The sequence below is a fragment of the Lepidochelys olivacea genome (genome assembly GCF_965140295.1).
Source record: "Lepidochelys olivacea isolate rLepOli2 genome assembly, chromosome: 11".
Taxonomy (NCBI): domain Eukaryota; kingdom Metazoa; phylum Chordata; order Testudines; family Cheloniidae; genus Lepidochelys; species Lepidochelys olivacea.
In genome coordinates, this window is record NC_140421.1 from 36,922,003 (window position 1) to 36,945,393 (window position 23,391).

Here is a 23,391-nt window from a genome sequence, read left to right on the forward strand (position 1 = left end):
TCTTGGACACCCTACAGGCTGACATCATCACAACTAGGAATGACCTTCCAGGAGAGAGCAGGAGGCCAGAGGCTCAAAGGGAGACCCTCCTGAGCCTCGACAGCACAAGATTCAGGTCCCGGAGGGATGGGATCCTGGACATGCAGATAGAGACACTCTAGACCTTTCAAAAACCATGCCGTCATGTCATGAATGAAGACCAACCTGCCTTGGAATGGAGGATGGAAAGCCAAGTTAGCAACCAGGTGGACCTTGATCGATGAAAGAGACAAACCTTGGAGTTTGAGGTGCAGCAGAAAATCCAGGATCTCCTGCAGTGTGGCCTGCTCGGCCCGAATACACTATTCTGACCGCCAGCACATGAATCTTTTCCATTTGGCCAGGTAAGTCACTCTGGTGGAGGGTTTTCTGCTACCTAGCAAGACCTGCTGGACACAGGCCCAGCATGCCTGTTTGTCCTCGCTTAGCCATGCAGTAGCCATGCCGTCAAGTGCAGCGCCGCCAAGTTCAGATGCAAAAGGCTGCCATAGTTCTGGGACAACAAATCCGGCCAGAGAGGCAACTGCAGCAGGGTGGCTACCAAAAGCCTCAGTAACATGCCAAATCAGTGCTGGCGAGGCCGCGTGGGGGCTAATAAGATAATTCTTGCACTGCCTTTTTTGATCTTCACAAGGACCCTGTGAATCAATGGCACTGGCGGAAAGGCATACATCAGTGCCCCGACCACGGAATGAGAAAGGCATCTGACAGGGAGCCCCTGTCCATTCCCTGGATCAAACAGAATACATGGCATTTTCTGTTCTGCTTGGACTCCACCCGGGGAGTCCCCCACCTCTAGAAGACTATGCTGACCACCTCTGGATGGAGCGACCACTCGTGGGGAGATGAGAAGGTCCTGTTGAGGTGATCTGCCAGGACGTTCCTGGTTCCAGGCAGGTGCGCAGGCTATCAGATGAATGGCATGCCTCTCACAAAAATCCCAAAGGCAGAGAGCTTCTTGAAAAAGGACCGAAGGCCTAGCACTGCCCTGCCTGTTGATGTAATACATTGCGGTGGTATTGTCCATCAGGACCTGCACCACCTTGCCCTTCAGGGAGGGCAAGAAAGTCTAGCAGGCCAGGCGAACCACTCTGAGCTCCCCGACACTGATATGGAGGGCCAGATCATCCCGCAACCAGGAGCCCTGGGTGCTCAGCTCGCCCAGGTGGGCTCCCCAGCCCAGGTCCGAAGCATTGGAGACCAGGGTAAGCGATGGGGATGGGGTCATGAAGGGGACTCCCTCCAACACTGACCCCAGGTCCAACCACTAATCTAGGGATGACCTGATGTGGTCCGGCACCCTGACTACACAGTCCAGGTCATGCTTGTTGGGAATGTAGACCGATGCCAGCTATGCTTGCAGGGGCTGGAGATGGAGCCAAGCATGGCTGACCACATATGTACACACGGCCATGTGACCCAACAGCTGCAGGCAGGTGTGAGCCATGGTGAACGGGTAGTTCTTGACATGGGAGATCAGGTCTGACATGGCCTGATAACGCACTTCTAGAAGGAAGGCTCTGGCTCATGTGAAGTCGAGAACTCCCCAATCAACTCTATTCACTGGACTGACCTTACAGTGAATTTTCTCTCATTTATTAACAGGCCCAGGTCACGACAGGTGGAATTCACCAGATCAAGGCTCCTCTGAACCTGCTTCCGAGACCTGCCCTTGATGAGCCAGTTGTCAAGATATGGGAAGACCTGGATCCCTGGACGTTCTCAGATAAGCAGCCACTGGCACCATATATTTTAGGACCACCACTGGGACTGATGAGAGGCCACAGGGCAGCACAGTGAATTAAAAATGGTGCCCGCCCACTATGAAATGAGGAAACATCTGACCTGGGAATATGCAAATAAGCATCCTTTAAGTTGAAGGTGGCATACCAATCTCCCAGATCTACAGAGGGGATGATGGAGGTCAGGGAGACCATGGGAAACTTCAACTTTTTGAGAGACTTGCTGAGGTGACGCAGGTCCAGGATGGGTCTGAGGCCCCCTTTTGCCTTCAGAATTAGGAAGTAGCAGGAATAGAACCCCTTGCCTTTCATGTCCTGAGGGACCTCCTCCACCGCACCCAGGTGTAGAAGGTTCTCGACCTCTTGAATGAGGAGTTGCTCGTGAGAAGGGTCCCTGAAGAGGGATGGGCGGCTGAAAATTTCAGGGTATGACCCAGAGATACAATGTCCAACACTCAGTGGTCCGAGTTGATCAGCAACCAGGCTGAACGGTAGGGATGAAGACAGTTGAGAAAAGAACAAGGTAGATCCGGGAAATTGAACTGGGGCTTCATTCTTGAGCACACCTTCAACATGAGTGTTTCTGACCCCCAGGATGCATGGGTGAGGGGGAGGAGGAAGGGCGGCAATGACTAAAACTCGTGTTTCTATCCCTTCTCCTTGGAAGCCCAACGTGGCTACCAAGGCCTTGGCAATGGGCGGGGCCGGCACTGCTTCCGTGCAGACTGCGGCATATGCATGCCCAGAGAGCGAAGGGTGGCTCGATGTCCTTTAACCCATCCAGCCTCGCATCCATCTGTTCGGAAAAGACACTGTTTCCATCAAATGGGAGGTCCTGGATCAAGGTCCGCACCTCTTGGGAAAGGCCGGCAGTCTGAAGCTAGGAGCTGCACCTCACAACCACCACCGATGAGACCACCCTAGCCGCTGAGTCTGCCATGTCCCACGCCATTTGGAGGCACCACCTAGCTGCCGCAGTGCCCTCCTCTACCAGGGTGACAAATTCTTGGGCCAAACTCTGCAGGAGGGACTCCTTTAACTTAAAAGTTAAAATTGTATCTGCCCAAGAGGGCCTGATGATTCACCACCCAAAATTGCAGGCCGGCAGTCTAATAAATTTTTCTCCCAGAAAGGTCCAGTCTTTTGGCCTCTATTTTTGGGAGCTGAGCTGGTGTGTCCCAGATTGTCTTTTTCGTTGGTCGCAGAGACAACCAGCGAGCCCAGAGGTGGATGGGTATAAAGGTACTTGAACCCTTTGGCCGGGACAAAGTACTTCTTTTCAGCCTTTTGTAGGTGGGAGGGATAGATAACAGGATTTGCCAGAGGACACTGGCAATTTTGAGGACCCTGTCATGCATTAGTAGTGCAACACAGGCAGGGGTAGAGGCTGAGAGGACATTGGAAAAGGTGTCCGCCTGCTCGGCCATCTCCTCTACTTCTAGGTCCAAGTTCTCAGCCACCAGTTGAAGCAGGGCCTGATGTTCTTTATAACTGTCTGGTGGGCTGGCCCACAAGGGTCCCCCGACCGCCTCGTCCGGGGATGAAGATGACTGTAACACTGGGGGAGGCCCCTGGGCATCGTCCCCTGTGGGGGGAAGGAGGTTTTAGGGGTGGGTGCAGTCTCCTCTACCCCAACCTCCGAGCAGGACTCATGCACCGAGCCCAGTGCCACCAACTGTTGCTCCAAGGCAGTGGCAGACAAGTGGTGCAAAGGGGGCATGCCCCATGCGCTCCAATAAGGCCACTGCGCTCGCCACTCACTGTGCTGCCAAGGCAACGTCGATGTAAACACGGCCTCAGGTGCCCAATCACATCGTTGGAGTGTGGGTGAGGGGCTTAACTGTCCTTCTATGCCAGAGGAATCCCCTTTCGGTGACCACAGTGGGGCCCTTGACGCCTGCGTCTGCCTGCTGACTGTCACCGCTGGAGACCGGTGCCTGGGGTGAGAGGATCGCTGCCAGGGTGACCAGAGCAGTGACAGGGAGTGCTCCCACTGGGTAGGCAACCAAGATCTGCGCCAAGAGGACGACCAGTGGGAGGGTGAACAGTGCTGGTAGTACAGAAATCAGCACCTCTGCCTAGGGAATGTGTGTCAAGACGGCAGGAACCATGATTGTGGTGCCAGTGACTGAGGGCAAGCCCCAGAGGAAGTGGAGGGTAGAAGTGGAGGGTGCTGTCTTGTCTCAGGGGATCAGTAGCACTCCACTTCCCAAGTGGTTTTAGTGGCTGGGTTGCCCTTGTAGGGAGTCTTTGCCATTTCCTGCGGTGCTGACAGTGCGTGCGGAGGCCTCTGCTCTCTCAGTGCCAGGAGAACTTGAGAAGGCATCAATACCATCAGGAATTTGGGTCCCCTATTGCTCCTGGGAGTTGGTGGTGGATCCTTTAAGATCCCCAACCGGGCAGGCATGTACATGTGGCTCCGGAGTGGCCAGGCGGCCTGAACTGGGTCCTTTGCCCAGTGTCCCATTGCCCTTCTTGCCCAGTGCTGGAGAGACATGTTTCTTTGTTTTCTTTTGGGGGCACCGGCAATGGGGAGCGGTGCTGGGAAGAGGCCGGTGCCGGAGGTGTGTTGTGCACCAGGACCAAGATATTAGAGGAGTCTTGGCAGGACAGCTCAGAAGGCAGATGAAGGGCAGCCTCCATGAGGAGAGCCCACAAATGAATAACCGATTCCTGGGTCAAAAATGTTTACAAATAAGACACTTGACTTTCACATGTGATTCCCCCAAGCACTTGAGGCAGTTGCTATGGGGGTCACTTAGCAAAGGCCTGTTACAGTCCATGCAGGGTTTAAACCCTGGAGACTGGGGCGAAGTACCTGCTGGGACTCTAACTTCTAACTACACTTAACTACTTAGCACTAACTACTATAAACAAACTATTTACAAGGCCCTGAGGCTCGAAGTCAGAAGAGAGGAAAGTGCTAGCCCTTGCTATGCAAGGAAAGGTGCTCCAACTAACCACCCCGGGCAGTTAGAAGGAACTGAGAGGGCGTAGGGCCAGTGGCGCCTGATATACGGATGCATGAGCACGGCACTCAAAGGAGAGCCACAGCTGGTCCTACGGATACCGCTAAGGCAAAAATCTCCAATGACCGTGCACATGGGCACGCACACACCTAGAATGGAACTGGTCAGTCAGCAAGCACTCGAAGAAGAAAAATAGGATTACGTTCAGTATCAGGCATGCCACAAAAGCCTGACAGCTTTTGGGGCTGAGGCCAAAAGGAAGTGTAGTACAAATTCTAACTAAAAAACTCTTTCATAATTAATTTTTTTGTATTGCAGTAGCAGCTAAAGGCCCCAACCACAGTCAAGGTTTGTTTGGACTATGTGCCATACAAACATGAATCATGCCATATACTTCAGTGAGAGGGGCATATCAGAATCTGACTCCTTAAAATAAATACAAAGGACTAAGTATATCACTAACACTAGCAAAAATAATTAAAAATATCTAATACAGATTTCTTCATTTCCAATGCTAAATATATATTTTTCTGTTGATTCGGAGAGCCAAGAACACTGTGTGAAATTATTATAAAGCTTCACTGTACCAAAGCCAGCAAATAAGTCACAGAACATTTTAAAAATAAAGACCATCAAGTGTTATTGGCTTCAGTCATCATCAATTACAAGTTACAGCCTCTTCCCCCTCAGCCTAATTAGCCTCTGCAAGCTGCTTTTTTCTTCTGGGAACCTGAACAACCATTTTCAATTCTCAAGTTATACCACTTAACAGTCCCTCTTGGCATGGAAGCAACGCCAGTATCTTGTAGTTGCTTTTTGATGGCACAAAAAATTGTTGATAGGGTATGTGAAAGGGGAGTTTCTTGATAGTCTACATTTCTTGTTAGAGTTGCAGTCTTTAAGAGGATCCTATTCCTCATGGAAATGTTGTACACCAAATGTTTTTAATTTGTGAAATAATTTCTCTAGTCAGAGTTATCCTTGCAACAACCAATGAAAGCAAAGAAATTTAGAATTTTAGTATTTTTTTTAAACACACAAGTCATTTATTGCTCCAGTTGTAATTCTCCTCAAAGACATTAAAACAGCTGTACAATTAGGAAAAAAACCAAGCTTTTTGCAAAAGGCTTAGAGATATTCTCCTCCACATGTATCTTATGTTTACCCATTAATGTTACAATGATGATTTTATCTTTTCAAAATCTTACAGAGCAATAGAAAAACCAGTAAAGAAATACTATCAACTTGAAATCTAGCCAGTTAAAAAACATATTGAAAGCACTGCCAAGATATACTTCTCCCTGATTCCTTCGGCCACTTTGTGTTTTTTCAAATGATGTTTTATTTAAAAAAACCTCTTTCACTCCTCAGCAGGAGAGCAAGACCCACCCAAACAGGAGGAATGACCCTATGAAGAAAATAGTGAAATCGGCAATAAAGGGCTGTCAAATGCTCTGAGAAAATAACAGAAAGATTAAGACTTTATTTTCAGTTTATAAGTAATCTCGTGCATTATCTGTAACAGTAGATAAAACAAATCAGAGAGAAGTACTTTTAAGTTGTCTGTGTCCTTTAAATAAATGGTAAGTAATAGAAAGTCTCATGCCATACCAGTTAGCGCAGAAACACTTGTCTCATCAAGCACCATAGCAGTCTTGTACCATTTTAAAGCCTCTTTCACCTTCCCTTGTAAAATCATCTGGTAGCCAAGTTCTGTAGCAATTTCAGAATCATGGGATGCCAGGTCAAATGCTCTTTCAACTAAGATCTGTGTCTGTTGAAGAATGAGTTGGTTCCGGCCACACTAAAGTTAAGAAGAGTTTTACATCTGAAAGCTCTCTATCTTAATCAGTTTCACCACATTTTGAGAAAAAAAACTCTCAAAGTTACAATGAATCTTTAAATGAAGTTGCACATTAGATTTTAAATAGCAGCACTGAGTCCTCACTCATCTCAAGGATGGAGGAGCAAAATGCCGGAGGAGCAAAATGCCATATCTTCTGTAATCACTTATTTCTCATGTATTCCTGTGAATGGGAGTTAGTTTTAGGAGATCAAAATTGAGCACCCAGTTTTCAAAACTATTGGATAATATGCTGATATTGTACCAATCAATGACAAAGTAAAATACCACTGTCATATTGTTGTTTCTTTTGGCTACAGATGGGCGAGAGAACTCTCAAAGATCAATCTGTTCTCAAGTTTATACCATCACCCACCCCGTAGCATCTCAGGGCCTCAGATGTCTAATAAAAGACTAATTTACCCTGCACTGATTTTCTGATATTTGTGCTTCTATGTAAGCAATGCTGTCAACAGGTGCTGTGATGTATTTATTACAGAGAAATGAGTTTAAAGAGTTATAACTTCTGTCAGTAAAATTTGTTTCCTTATTACAATTAAATGGAATAGATGCTACAAAGGCTTTGGTCAACAGCAAGTAATTTACAAATAACCTGTGAAATGTACAATTATTTGAGTAATCTTATGAAAACAAGCTTATACTACACATAGAGGCATTTGTTTCTCACTTTGGTAGACTACTGAGACTAGGTAATTTGGTAGACTAGGTATTTTTTTCTGGCTGCATCATATTAACTGTCATCCCCTTATCAAGAACTTTATAAATAAAATTTATTCTCCAGTAGCAAGTGGGAAGCTCCTCCTGGTGTTTGCTGTGACCCAAGCTATCATGGAGAATTTATGTTTTCATTTTAAAAATTACGTACTTAGCCCTTACTGTCATAAACATACCCTTTCAAATGCAATTCACTTCAATGCTGTCCTCCTAAGCCTGCAGACAACTCCAAGGGAATTGCCATGGCTCATGGGTTTACCAAACAAAAGCAGAAGCAAGAGCAAGAAATTAACAAGACTATTCAGCTTCACTGCTATTTAGAACTCATGTGAGCAGCAGAAAAACTGACTGGCTAATAGGTGTCTCTTTTCTCAGCCCATACATTGAATTTTCAAATATAGAGACCAAGTTATACAATCAATCCACTTTCTCTCTCTCCAAGTAAAGATTTTAATTGACACACAACACCTACTACCAAAAATCAAAAGCGGGATGTATAGCTATTATTTGCATTTTGTTTAAGAAAAAAAAATGTACACTCACTGTTCTGCTGAAAGCTAATGCCATTTTACAAAATAGTTGAGGATTATGTGGTTCCAATTTGTCCAGTGCATTAATTAGGTCTCCCAGCTTGGCTGTAGCCTAGGAGAATGGAACACTATGATCAATATTGAAGGAACACAACACCTCAAGGAACATCACAAACTCCAGTAGCATGACATCCCATGAGCCTTATTCCAAGTATCTTAACTATTCAACCCCAACATATGTTTTCAAGTGTTGGAAATAACTTCTATATAAGTTGGAAAAACAATACTCTGGAACTGCTGTAGCAGCAAAGGGACAGCAAAACAAATTTACTCCTACACCTAAAAGGCAGATTATTTCAAGAAGCAGTAAATAAAATCAGCTTGGAAACAGAAGAGGGAGCAACAGTTTCTTTGACATGTTTTTAAAATATAAAAAAAATATATATTATATAAAGTTTTTTTTGTTTGTTTTTTTAAGTTTTTAAGATTTCCTCCAGAAATCACAGTGAGCTTCTTATCTACAAGGCAATTTTACCGCAAGAACAAAAAATTTAGTTAAACATCTACACTGAAAGATTTGGAATAATACATGGTTCTCAAACCATAAAGCAGAATAATAAAGGAAAATAATTTTCAAAAGCAATTAAGTGACTGACACCCTCTATCCATGTTCACCACTTTTATAAAGTTTGATATACTTTGTACAAAGTATGCTTTTTGAGGTATCATTTGAAAACTCAATCTGCTGAATATTGTTGTCCTGATAACACTTATGTAACAACACTGTTAAAAATTATGAGGTTTTGCTATACAATGTTACTCAAATATATTATGGTTCTGGGGAATGCCCACAGACTAGCTCCTCAGAGACAACTAAGGACTGACCACAGGTTTTAGAAAACTATTAAATGCTTAAGTGGCCATCCTCCAACAAGGGAGGTGATGTAAACAAGAACTTTACAATTCCTCTAAAAGGACAGTTTGGAGCTTATGAACACAATGAAACTACCTGTCACTGTGTCTCTCTATGATGAGATAACTGGCTCTGTGGATGAGGGGAAAGTAGTGGATGTAGGGGAAGTAGTGGATTCCTTGACTTTAGCAAAGCTTTTGATACGATCTCCCACAGTATTCTCGCCAGCAAGTTAAAGTAGTATGGGCTGGATGAATGGACTATAAGGTGGACAGAAAGCTGTCTAGATCGTTAGGCTCAATGGGTAGTGATCAATGGCTTCATGTCTAGTGGAGTGCCCCAAGGTCGGTCCTGGGGCCGGTTTTGTTCAATATTTTCATTAATGATCTGGAGAATGGCATGGACTGCACCCTCAGCAAGTTTGCAGATGACACTGAACTGAGAGGAGTGGTAGATATGCTGGAGGGTAAGGATAGGATACAGAGGGACCTAGACAAATTAGAGGATTGGGCCAAAAGAAATCAGATGAGGTTCAACAAGGACAAGTGCAGAGTCCTCCTGCACTAGGACAGAAGAATCCCATGCGCTGTTACAGACTAGGGACTGAATGGCTAGGCAGCAGTTCTGCAGAAAAGGACCTACGGGCTACAGTGGACAAGAAGATAGATATGAGTCAACAGTGTGCCCTTGTTGCCAAAAAGGCCAATGGCATTTTGGGCTGTATAAGTAGGGGCACTGCCACCAGATCGAGGGACATGATCATTCCCCTCTATTCGGCATTGGTGAGGCCTCAACTGGAGTACTATGTCCAGTTTTGGGCCCCACACTACAAGAAGGATGTGGAAAAATTGGAAAGAGTCCAGCAGAGGGCAACAAAAATGATTAGGGGGCTGGAGCACGACTTATGAGGAGAGGTTGAGGGAACTGGGATTGTTTAGTCTGTGGAAGAGAAGAATGAGGGGGGATTTGATAGCTACTTTTAACTACCTGAAAGGGGGTTCCAAAGAGGATGAATCTAGACTGTTCTCAGTGGTACCAGATGACAGAACAAGGAGTAATGGTCTCAAGTTGCAGTGGGGGAGGTTTAGGTTGGATGTTAGGAAAAACCTTTTCACTAGGAGGGTGGTGAAGCACTGGAATGGGTTACCTAGGAAGGTGGTGGAATCTCCTTCCTTAGAGGTTTTCAAGGTCAGGTTTGACAAAGCCCTGGCTGGGATGATTTAATTGGGGATTGGTCCTGCTTTGAGCAGGGGGTTGGACTAGATGACCTGAGGTCCCTTTCAACCCTGATATTCTATGAAGGGTTTTTTCAGCACAAAGGACTGGACTATAAGAGGAGGGGGAAAACCTGTCTCGTTACCCCTCTCCTCCTCCCAGCTTTCTGCTCATGACATCAACAACACTCAAAAAACTGAAGTAAGCGGGGAAACGGTCCCAGGCTGGAAGGAGACATAAGCTGCAATATGTTTCACAGGCTATGGTGAGACAGACCTTTTTGCTTTTAAACCTATTAGCCTTGGTAAAGTAAGAATTAGCTTGCGTTATCTTTTTATTTCTTTTGTAGGGCTCCTGCCTGGAAGGCACTGGAAACCTGTGAGGCTGCTGAAGCCTGAAATGCTTCAGGCAGCGAAGCATGGCCCGTGAGCCTTTGAGGTGTGAAGCCTGAAGTCCATCCGTTCGGAGAACAGGAAGGTACCCTGGAAGGGGAGGTCCTGGATGGACTGCTGCACTTCATTAGAGAGGCCTGATGATTGGAGCCACAATAGCGCTTCACGGTGACTGCTGATGCCATTATTCTGGCTGTTGAGTCAGCTGCATCCAGAACTGTCTGAAGGGAGGTCCTGGCCACCGTCTTGCCTTCCTTCAAGTCTGAAGCCCCTGCAGTTCTGGCACTTCTCTAACATCAGTTTCTCCAAGGCACTTTAGACAGCTAGAGTAGAAGTCACTCACTGGCATGGGCTTGCCACATGAGGTAGACGGCTTAAAGCCTATGGACCGGGGCATGTCCAGCCCCTGGGACAAAAGTCCCTCGACGACAAGGACCATTAGATACACTAATAACTATAACTATATAATAGACTACAAAGTCCAAACCACTGGGACAGAAGTCTTGCAAGAACAAGAGGGATCACTCCAAACAATGATCACATGTGGTAAGAAGGAACTGAAAGGATTTGGCTCTGGGAGCGTCCCTTATGTCGGCGCATACATGCACAACTCCAGGGGGTACGAAAGTTAGTCCTATGGATACAGCTAAGGGAAAAATCTCCAGCAACTGTGCATGCAGCCCACACACACTTAGTATGGAATGGACATGAGTAAGCACTGGAAGAACTAAGGGGACGCAAGTGTCCAGCCTGTACCTTGAGGAATGTCACAATGACTTAGAAGCTCAAGTCCCATTTTCAAAGTGACTTGTGCTCTTAAAGTCTCACTTAGTTGCTTTTGAAAATTTGTCCCAAAGTCTTAAATTTACACTTTAAAACTTTAAACAAAATTTCACTGAGCTCCTGAAAATCTCTAGTGGCTGAATTGATATGCTACAGTTACACACTTCCACAAGCTCTGTGACTGTGCACCGGTGAAAGACCATTACCAGAAGATATCTTTTCACATAAAATAAAGATGGTTAGGAATTAATATGGTGCTTTTATTTAGATCACTCTTGCAAAATTCTACTTCCACAGGATATCTTTCTCCTTTTAGAAATGTGGTCAAAAAATAAAATCCTCTTTTCATTGTTGCCCAAGGAAGTTATGTATATATAAAAGGAAAAAAGGCAAAGGGAAAAGGAAAAGCAGCTAACCCCACCAAGCTCTGCAGGACTGATCTCAAAAACCCCAGTTCTGGGAGTTTGGGAAAACCCCACCTACCTCATTTACTAAGTCAATCAGAAGGTCCTTTTTAAATCATGTGATCTGTTGTAAAATTATACATCATAGCATATTAAAATGCATCATTAAGTCTGCACCATTTAATTTCTTTAAAATGTGCTAGTAGTCGTATGCAATTATTTATTTTGAATGGTGCTAGTAGCATGAAAATATTTCTCTCTAAAATGAGAAATGAAATATATGAACACTTTCCATTTATGTCATTAAACCTTTTTGCATTTAATATAGTTAGACTTACTAGCATTTTTGTATCAATTTAATTTATTTGGCTTTCTGCTAACTGTATTAAAGCATATTTCTTCTAAAAATGTGAAAAGGCATAATGTATACAAAATATTTAATTCTTATAAGAATTAAATAGAATTTTTAAAAGTATCTTCAAAATAGCTGAACAGTGCTATAAATGCACACATATCCAAACTATGGGGCCCCAGAAAGGAAGAAAAAGGTAGCAGAGACTTTTAGTGCCACACAACTAGCCCATTAGACAAAAAGGGGACAGGAAGAAGGACATGTGGTCTAACACAGGCTTCTAACTGGCAGAGTATTACAGTGCACAACAAGGCCATCTATGAGAAAAATAGATGACTAAAGGTACAGAATTACTAGCAAGACCTCATCACTTCTCATTTTCTGTTAATAAAATGCTTAAACTGCTCAAAATACTTACTGTATTCTATAAAATAACCTCAATCACTGAATGCTTTAATGATTCAAATACAGTAGTTTGATGCTTTAAAAAAGTGCTACACAAAGACTCACCTCAGGTATATTACCTTCCCTACACAAAAAATGTAGAGCCTCCATCCTTATGGCTTCCAGGTTAAGAGTATCTTTCTGCAACAGCCTGAGGAAAATCAAGAGTCAGTTTGCTTTATGATCGGCTATTTCCTTTAAGGAAACATTATTTACATAATAGAAAGTTTCGTGAAATTGGAGTTAAGACCAGCTTTTAAACAATTTAGCAGAAAAGCCTTTTTTTTAAAAATTCCAACAGAATCAGCTAATTTGACACTAACACACTCTAGAGTTTTGAGAATCAAACCTAAAGAGGAATTGGACTTAGCTTTAATTGTTCAGGCTTACAAACACAACAAGTTAAAGTGCACACAATGTGAAGTGAGACCATTAACACTGGAACTATGTTATAAACAACAAATATATTAATACACATTTTTATCTCAATATTGTCCCTTTTATTTGCTGACTTAGGAAGAATTTTAGGATAAGATTCTTTTCATACTTAGATGACAACTTTAGTTTAGAATTCTGTTAGAATCTTAAATAAGGGTGTGTTTTTTTAAAAAAAAAGTATTTTAATGATTTTCAAGTAGTTTTTGCCATACAACTACACGTAATAGACACTCCATTATCTGAATTTCCCCTTTATCTGGAATAGGGCCATATAATCCAGTTTCTGATAATACATCATCATAGCCAGTATATTACTAATGCCACAGAAAAAAGATTCCCATCTGCCGATCTTATAAAACATTCTAAAATTTTACTGGCTGAGATCTGAACAAACGGTCTTTACACGCTATTTAAATATGGCTTATCAACACCAGTGCTTTGCAGACTTAGAAACTCAGAGGACTGAATTAAAGGTCTTTTCCTTTGGGGCTCCTGAGAGGTGCAGCATCTACTGTACCTAAACTAAACTAAAACTAAACTAGTCCCTGTGGCTCTCCCAGAGGAAAGCAACTTCAAATTATCCTACAAAACCAGAATACCCATACTTTTGGCCAAGACTTTTAAAAACAGGAGCCTAAAGTTAAGCTCCTAACTCCACAATAGGAACAGCTGAGTGAAAAAAATCAGGAAGACGCCTACATATGGATTTAGGAATCTAGCTAAAGGGTCACGGGAATTTGTTTTGTAATCTTGGCCTTAGTATTCATTAAAGATTAGTGACTGAAATGAATTCAGGGTTCCTAAGCCAAGCCAGTTTTGAGATGTAATGTTACAAAAAAAGCCATTAGAAAACATTTCAAAAATGAAAATTATGAAACCTCTCCCCATAACAATCTTGTCAGAACCACCTCACAATTTTCTCCACTAAAACTTTCTTTAAGCAAGGAAGCACCAATGACACAGTGAATTTGTAAAAGAGGAGTTTTAGCTTTTTTGTTTGTTTTAGACTTAGAGGGGGATCACAATCATAACTGGGATTACAAAGTTAAATATGGAGATCACATTTCTATAATGAAAGTTTACGGACTTCATACCTACCGCAGAAAGGTTAACAGACAGTTAATATAGCACTGTGGTATTTCCCATATAACACGATGTGGGAGGTTTAAATTTGCAGAAGTTTTCTAAAGTTTGGACATCATGCACATATCATAACTGTCTAACATGATTTGGGTTAACTTACTAGTCTTATCTCACAATATATCACTGGCAGCAGACTGAGGCACAAATGTTTTAAAATATTTAAAACACAAGAGTACAAGTACATAAAAGGTTGTTACAAGGAGGAGGGAGAAAAATTGTTCTTCTTAACCTCTGAAGATAGGACAAAAAGAAATGGGCTTAAATTGCAGCAAGGGAGGTTTAGGTTGGACATTAGGAAAAACTTCCTGTCAGGGTGGTTAAGCATGGAATAAATTGCCTAGGGAGGTTGTGAAATCTCCATCATTGGAGATTTTTATGAGCAGGTTAGACAAACACTTGTCAGGGATGGTCTAGATAATACTTAGTCCTGCCATGAGTGCAAGAGACTGGACTAGATGTCCTCTCGAGGTCCCTTCCTGTCCTATGATTCTAACAAACCCAACTAGTGCATTTGCCAATGTTCTTAACAACTGAAACAAAGCAACACCATGGACATATATGTATACTGAACCTTTGTGCTGTTTCAACTGCTTGCTCCCAGTCCTGCAAGGCTAGTTGTAGTTTCATTTTCTTTATAAAAGCAGGAAGAAAGTCCGGGAAGTTTGCTATTATCTGGTTCACAATTTCTAAAGCTCCCGAATAATTCTGGCGCACCTCAAAATATTGTGCCTAGTGAGAGGAAAAAGAAGTCCTATCAACACTGTACTCTTGCAAAAGTGTCAAGATTCATAAGTATTTCCACACAGACACTGGTAAAAAACATTCAATAGAGGGAAATTCTTCCCTTTACTAATATTTTTACTCCAGTTTTAAGCATGACAGAAGGTGTAAGAAAGAAGAAAGTCAAAAGCTGCAGCTTTTGTAAGCACCTTTATAAAGGTTACAGCAACGCTGCAGTTATAAGTTATTGATCAGGACACACAGGAGAATGAAGACAGACACATGAATGATTTAAAGGACAGATACAACTTTTTTAACTTTCATATTAAGGGGTGGAAGATACGAATTCTTACTCTAAACCACTATGAGGCATTCACTGCGTCTGATGCAATAAATGTTCTCTTACCATATGACCAAGTAATATAGGTTGGCTCCTTAGTCAGACGCCTTGCTAGTAAGAGGAATGGCTGCTGAATGCCCAGAAATGCTTAAAGACGAAGTGTGTGTGGAAGTTCACCTGAAGGCAATCAGCTTGTGAGTGTCATGGCTGTTGTGAGGATTAGTGTTTGCAGAGCACTTTGAAGATAACAAGTACTACACAAGCACAGTGTTTTCTATTTTTTAATAGTTTAAGAGTGGTATCTAGATTATCTTGATTTTCTTTTTTTTTTTTTTTTCCTATTAGAGACGGTCATGTGCAGAAGGACTGGATTTCCAGCTACTGCCTTAAGTTATGAACCAACATGAACTACACTGGTGACTGAAGTCAGAATAGGGTAAATCTCAACCTACTCCCTGCACGCATACCTTTAACATTACCATTAACATATATGCACAATATTGTGCATAATTTTCTGAGGTTTAACATGCTTTTTATTTATTTGTAGATTACCATTAAGCAATCTTGCTTCATATTCCCTACTGTGAGTTCTTTTGCAAAAAGGGAAAACAATCTTCAAAATTAATAGATTCTTCATAATGGCCAGATGACTATTTGTACATTGCAAAGGGAAAAAAAAAGTGGCCAAGACAAAAATTATACTACCAGTTACCTAAACAAAATGAACAACCGAAGTACAATGCAGATCGTAATTTCTTGTATTAAAGCAACATGAATATTGTTTTTATGCATGTGACCATGCATATCATAATGCTTAGGAGATTTTGTATATCCCTCAATTATCTGTGAAGAGATATGGACATCTTACCATGTCATGTAGGTTTAAGATCTCCATTCATACAAGTATTATTTGATTGAGTGTGTGTGTTAAGGATGTTTATATGCATCAAAATTTAAATTTCACAAACATTTTTAGATGTTTTTCTTTCGGCTACTTTGTTTAGTTTAGTGCACATGAAAGTCAAGGATTAAAAGTTGAAGTTAGACATACAGCAGTACGGTCAGGTGTTGTGCAAACTTGCCAATGCACAATAATCTTGGACCACTTATTAGCAAAGATTTCAAGGGGCACTGTCAACTTTAGGGTTTTAGAAACTATTATAAAAAGAAATCTAGTTTTTGATAGAGCACTCTAATAGTATATTCTGAATATTTTTTAAAATTCCTTCATTAAAAAAAGTTGGATATTTTTCTGCTTTTATAAGGGCTTTTTCAACAAGGCAGAAACTAAACAACACACTGTTAGATTGTTGTGCCCAATTGCTGCCCCATTGAAGCCAAATTGTTGAGAAGGGAAGAGTGAAACTGATTCTATACAAGGTTTCAGAGTAGCAGCCGTGTTAGTCTGTATTCGCAAAAAGAAAAGGAGTACTTGTGGCACCTTAGAGACTAACAAATTTATTTGAGCATAAGCTTTCGTGAGCTAGAGCTCACTTCATTGGATGCATTCAGTGGTCTCTAAGGTGCCACAAGTACTCCTTTGATTCTATACAAAGTGCTGTCATATACAGGAAGCAGACTAATTGAAAAACAGCCTATTTATGGGATTTTCCTACCAACAGTTCAATTCTAGTAACCTTGACATTACTTGCAACTATAATTGGTACAAAAAGTTTTAGACAGAAACAAGTTGTATCTTTTTAATTGTGCTGAACTTTGCCAAGTTGTAAGATGATTGTGTAATGTGGACAAATACCTACTTAAACTAGAATGTACTCCTGGGGGAATTGTGTACCACTATGTAGACACAGAATTCATGTCCACCTCAGATTTCTTTGCTTCCCCGCAGAAAAATGACTTCTGTCCCCCTGCACCCAGACACATACCCCTGCACCCATAACCCTCCCACAGAGCCTCATTTCCCCCACACCTGGAACCCTCCCAATGACTCCCTGTGCATCTAGGTCTCACCCACACCCAAACTCCCTCATTGAGCTACCTGCACCCAGATGGCTCTGTGTGGAACATTCTCACCCCACGTCTGGATCCTCGCCCACACACACACTAAACCCCTCCACACTTGGATCCTGCTTGCCCCAGATCTGGATTGGGGGCCAGGGCTTGGCATGCATGTGAGACTCTGTCCCTCTCGCTCGCTATCTCAGTAAGTCTGGCACAGAGGGGCAGGGCCCCTCGGTGTTTCTGAGGCAAGCCCGACCCTTGCACTGTGTCAGGTGCGGCCTCACCACGGAGTCCAAGAACCAGGTTGTCGGGTGGGAGGGAGAGTGCACAAGCTGCAGGGTGATCTCCTGCCTCCATGCAACCAGTGGCCTGTGCGCCCCACTGTTATGCTAGAGCTTCCACATTTATTTACTGTCAAATAAAATTTGCAGAACTTTAAAACATTGTGCGCAGAACTTATTTTTTGGGTACAGAATTCCCTTAGAAGTACAGAAGGATATCAAATTTGCTTTTAGTTTAAGTGATTTCCTCAGAGTGCAAAAGTTAGTTTACTAAATAAATGTAATAGCCTAAGACACCTTGAGTGTGCTTGTATTAAAATACTTGGTCTCAGTATACATTCACAGTGATCATATTTAGACCACAGCATACATTTTAGGATGGTATCTAATGGACAGAAAAGCATATTAAGTTTTAATTTGGGAGTAAGAAGGTTACATTCTAAACACGCTCAAGTACTGAAATACACATAAATGTGCGTGAGTGGATACTAATTCACTAACTGAAGTTTAGTCTTTGATATAGTTAAACTAAAGTTTGCAGACTTCAAAATCGACAGGGAAAAAATAAAAGGGAAATCAAAAGGACAAGAATTGTAGTACAGGAATGTTAAGATTAAACAAATCCACAATTAAGAATCCAATACATACAGTAGCTAAATTAATAACTCATCATAACCCAATTGTGCCCCCTTGTGCCCATCTATAGCCAGAGCAGATATTTTAATGAATCTCTGATACCCTTAAAAGAACTGTATGTAGTTCACTTGCAGTGTTTGTCCTGTGGGGGCCTCTGGCAAAGCTCAATTCCAGAGCCCTTACCTGGACTGAGGCAGTAAGGGAACTGGGACAGGCCTAGGGAAGCAGCGGGTGACTCCCACAACGCCTGTCCCTTTCCCCCACTGACTGTGCCCACCTCCTGCTCTGAGCTGGGAGCTTCACTGTCCAGGCAGCCCCACTATCCAGCTTTAGCTGGTCCTGGGCTCCTGGCAGCTCCAGCCCTTGCACTCCCTGGCTACCAAGTGGGCCCTTTTCCCTACCCTCCGTCTCCCCCACCCTCCCCCCAGCTGCAGAGCATTCTCCAGGCTGGCCAAAGGACTCACTGTTGGGTCAACACGGGAACAAAGCTGTCAGGGCCCAGCCAGAGCGAGCAAGCAAAGCTGTACAATGGACGCCTCCCCGCCCACCCCACACCCCCGGGGGTGGGAGGGGAGGCAGGATGGAGCAGCTGACAATGGGTGGGCAAAATGGAAGGCTCTTGCGGGCCAGATCTGGTTTGCCCCCCCCAGTCTTGGTGGCCCCTTGTGACTGCATGGTTTGCAGGTGCCTAACACTGCCACTGATGTAGCTTTGTCGTATGACATGTCTAGGTAGGGTTTAGTTTGATAAATATATATTAAGTGGGCTGTCTACAGTAAGAGCTACAGAAATGTTAGCACCCATTATAAAAATCACTAGTAACATGAAGTTTATTTTCATATCTTCTGTTAATTATATTAAACATGCCCTATATGAGAATTGTTCTTATATTACACAATCTTAGAAAAGTATACAAGGTATTTTTGTTGTAACATAAAACAGCTGACTCATTATCACCCCAGAACATGGAACAGCACAGACTAGTTATTTGAACAAACGACCAAAACAGCAACTCCTGATTTCTAATCCCAATGACTCCCTCTGTGATCTTGGGCAAATCACATAGCGGTTCTTTCTAGTTTCCTTACAATAGTTACTAACTTCACTGAGGTGCTATGGATAACCTGTTTCAGAAAATATTTTGAAATACACTGTGGAAGTGCTAAAATAATAAAGTGAACTCACCTTACCCAGCAGGGCAAAAGGGTCATTCCCATCTTGCATTCCTTCATCAAAGTATTTTACAGCTTTTTTAATATAAGCTTCTTTTCCACAGGTGAGATCAAGCCAAGCTTTCAAAATCAATCCCTTAAAGCAAAATTCAGCTTGAGTTCATGGTTTAAGGTAATAAGTATATTGTAATATGGTATTTCATACTAACAAACAAGGATAAACATAAACAGTAGTCTATAACATCTCTCTTAAATCCACTATAGCATTCAAATGGACTATAACAAAAAGGCAATGGTTAGAGCAGGCGACAACTAGGAGTCAAGAAATGCAGATTCTATTGCCCCTACTGTTAATGGCTTTATGTAATCTTGTATTCTTGTCTCATATTTCCAATCTGAAAAAATGGGTATAGCACTATTTGCCTACCACTATAAAGCACTTTGAGATCTTCTGAGGAAAGATACAAGTTCAGATATGGAGAAACAGCAGCTTCTCTGTAGTTATGTTTGCAACCAACTTCCATTACGCATCACGATCTACACAAGCCAAACACTTAAAAAGCGTGGCTAGAGATCTCAATCTTACACTCTCACATAAAGCACATTCTTATCAAGTTGAAGAAATATTTCACCACAACAGAACAACTTTAATTGTAATGTAAAATTGTTCCCACTATTATATTAAAACAAACAACTCCTTATAGGTGCACATTAATGATATATTGAATGTACTTATATTTGAAGCTGATATGTACAAAAGCAATACATTGTACCTCTTTTTCTTCTTTTTTTTAAACCAACACTGCAATTTCTGTTTTTAAAGAGATCTGATTAAAAACAAGAAAAATTCACTGAGAGTTAAGAGGAAGACACTGTCACAAGGAATGTATCACAACAAAGTTCCAGATGAAGGACTCTAAGCTCAGCCATCCCTGAAAATTGTTAGCAAATCCAAGTGATGTTCCTTTGTACATTACTGAAGGAGACTATAAACTAATTCTATATTATATTTAGGACCAATAGTTTTCAGTATTAGCAAAAACTATGTAATACTTTTCTCCATATTCATATTTAGTTTTGAAAGCCCAGTTGCTCTAGAGCAGGCGTTGGGAACCTATGGCACGCATGCCAAAAACGGCATACGAGCCAATTTTTAATGGCACGCTGCTGTCTGCCGGGGACAGCAGACAGCAGCGTGCCATTAAAAATCCTGCCCGGCTCAGCCCACTCTTCTCCACCCCCGCTCTCTCCTTGCAGGGCAGGCAAGCTTCCCCCTCCCCCCGCCTCTTCCCACAGCGTGCTGGGTTCCAGCCCCTCTTTCTCTCCCCCCCTGCGGCTAATCCCCTTACTACGGAGGGGTAGAGAGAAAAGCAGAGCTGCAGCGCACTCGCGCTTCTGCTCTAGGGACCTTGCAGAAGGGGGTGGAATCGGCATATCCCCTCTAGCCCCCTGCCGTGCAGTCAGAGCAGGGGGGTGGGAGCACCCCCACGACCACACCCCCAGCCCCCTGCCCTGACTCCTGCACCCCCCACATCCCCATCCCCACCCTGAGCACCAAACGGGAGCTCCTGCACACACACACCCCCCCACATTCCCACCTGCACCCCTCGCACCAAATGGGAGCTGCCCAGGTAAGCTCTCCACACCCAAACCTCCTGCCCCAACCCTGAGCCCCCCTCCCTCACTCTAGCTCCTGGCCAGACCCTGCACCCCAACCCCCAGCCTGCTCCTTCACCCCCAGCCCTGTTCTCAGTGCAGAGAGAGGAAGAGAATGGCTAGAACCAGGGAGAAGGTAGGTACCTACTCTATGTGGACAGGGCCGGGACCCCAGACCGGCAGCAGGATTGAGCGGGGCTGGCAGCCGGGACCCTGGCTGGCAGGAGCTGGTGGATGGACCCCCAGACTGGCAGCAGGCTGAGCCGCTCAGCCCACTGCCAACCTGGGGTTCTGGCTGCCAGCCCGGGGTCCCAGCCACAGGCCCTGCTCAGCCCACTGCCAGCCTAGGTGAACGGAACTCCAGGCCGGCAGCGGGCTGAGCCGGCGGGCAGTGTAAGATCAGCATTTTAATTTAATTTTAAATGAAGCTTCTTAAACATTTTGAAAACCCTGTTTACAAATGACAATAGTTTAGTTATATAATATATAGACTTCTAGAGAGAGACCTTCTAAAAAACTTTAAAATGTATTATTGGCACGCAAAACCTTAAATTTAAGTGAATAAATGAAGACTCGGCTCACCACTTCTAAAAGGTTGCCGACCCCTGCTCTAGAGGTTTTGAGCTTGCTTTTCTTTTTTTTAAATAAATATATCACCCTCTGTAGTTAGAGTCATATCTAACTCTAAGTCATAGAGTTACTCCATACCATAGCTCAATTTCTTACTAGCAATTATATTTTGCTGACTATCAAACTACATAAATTGAAAAAAATGTTCTCAGCTTGAATAAATATTTTCTGGAAAGTCCCAACATTAATGGAAGGCAGGTGACATTTTCCAGTAAACATTTAAATCAAGAACCAGAAGCCTCAATTATACACAGCCATTTAGATTTATTTTGCCTGAAGATAAACGTATTTACTTAATTAAATACTTCTGTTGGCCACAGCAGACCTTGCTTTTCAGTTACTGGATCAAAGAGATTTAACAACTTACTATTCACAAATTGTGAGTAGTACCAGCCACCCAAAAATGCTTTTGAAGCATTAAATGAAATATTATAGCATACAGCAGTTACATTAAAGGATGACAATGTAGAAGAGAGCTAGTACATCTAGTTTTATAAACAGACAGCTATACTTATATTTCATATATAGAAGACTAGTTACCTCTTTATTACCATTAGAAACTTTGATCATTCTATCAACGTATTCACGGGCTTTGTCCTGACGACCAAGATGCCACAAAAACAACCCTGCAAAGTACAAGGCCTGATGTCCTGCAGTCTTACGTTGTTCCTTCATTTTAGCATCCAGTTCCAAAATAGCGTCTCGATCTGAAAATAGTAACAGTAGGAATTCTTTTTTAAAATTTTGATCATACCTTATCAAGGTCATTGTACAATAAGAGCAGATGCCGCATAAATGTGGCATCCCCAAGGCAAAGCACATTGCCAAACACTCTGGTATTCCCCCACTAGCTGGAGCTCTAAACAGGTTTTCCAGAGGTAGATACAAAAGACTAGGGTAGAGGTGCTACATTAGATACAAAAGACTAGGGTAGAGACAATGCTCCGGTGAAAAGCATTTCGTGCTCACACATGGGCCCTACTCCCCAATGCCCACGGCTTTCTAACGCCCTGCACCAGATGAAGAGAGTGGTAGAAACTCAAAGACCAATGGCAGATGACAACAGCCAATTCAAGCAGGATGAAACATGGCCAATTCCTCAAAGCCTATGATAAGGCTGCATTACAGTCAAAGAGAACCTTCCTATTGGCCTCCATTGAGGTGGACAAATCCTGCCCCAAGGAGCCATACAGGGTGGTAAATCACTTAGGGTATGTCTACAAAGCAAGCAGGATCCCACACAAGTGAGTCTCAAAGCCCAGGCTTGCAGGGCTCACGTTATGATGCTAAACAAAGCTGAGTAGACATTTGGGGTCAGCAGTCCTGCACCCAATACTAACACACTGCTAGCACCAAGATGGTATAGAGCTTGGACGAGATCAGCTCCTGGATAAAGAACAGCTGGCTGAAGCTGACGAAAACAGGTGACAGGGGAAAGCATTCTGAACAATTTGCAGCCACAGTGCGGTATCCTTAGCTGACAGTTCACACCCACCACTGGTCAAATCAGTCCATAGTCTAGGAATACTCTTGAATTCCTCGCTGGTGTTTAGCTCCCATCACAATGACTGTGAGTAATGTTTTCTACTATCTCCAACAGGCTAGTAGACTTCACCCTATCCTGGTCAACAAAAACATAGCCTCAGTTATTCATGCCTTTGTCAGCTCTTGCCTGGACTATAGCAAGGCAACATACAAACTAGCTGGGCATAAAACCTTCAGAACCCAAAAAATTCCAAGTATTTCAGAATGCTGTAGTGCATCTCCTAAGCAACAAAGGCTACCATGAACACACTACACCTCTCCTCCACACTCTAGGCTGGCTTCCCACAGAATTTCAAATAAAGTTCAAAGTCTCAGTCCTTACCTTCCACATGCAACCTTGCCTGGGCCCAGGATACCTAAAAGACCACCTAAAACTCTGGAACAAAGACCGTGCTCAGCAACGTCTCTCCTCTGGCACAATGGAATTCTCAACAATGAAAGAGTAAAATCTATGCAGGAGATAAAAAAAACTTTCTTTGGGGATGGTCAGAGACTGTGGAATGAAGT

The 23,391-nt window shown here is 43.1% G+C and overlaps 1 protein-coding gene across 6 annotated transcripts in view; it reads right to left on the minus strand.

Moving 5' to 3' along the window:
* TTC21B (tetratricopeptide repeat domain 21B) overlaps window positions 1–23,391 on the minus strand; it is a 104,950-nt gene that overhangs the window by 76,798 nt on the left and 4,761 nt on the right. For 5 of the 6 annotated variants that reach the window (XR_014713564.1, XM_084643170.1, XM_084643169.1 and 2 more), the window contains 6 exons: window positions 21,880–22,046; window positions 19,067–19,189; window positions 14,514–14,671; window positions 12,428–12,512; window positions 7,872–7,970; window positions 6,362–6,554 (listed from right to left, as the gene is read on the minus strand). Coding sequence is in view for 5 of the 6 variants with exons in the window: in XM_084643170.1 (XP_084499296.1) it covers window positions 6,362–6,554; window positions 7,872–7,970; window positions 12,428–12,512; window positions 14,514–14,671; window positions 19,067–19,189; window positions 21,880–22,046 (825 nt within the window). In the remaining variant the exon portion in view is untranslated. Of the gene's footprint in view, window positions 1–6,361; window positions 6,555–7,871; window positions 7,971–12,427; window positions 12,513–14,513; window positions 14,672–19,066; window positions 19,190–21,879; window positions 22,047–23,206; window positions 23,310–23,391 lie in introns of those variants that run through there. The other variant, XM_084643171.1, reaches the window with a different exon arrangement.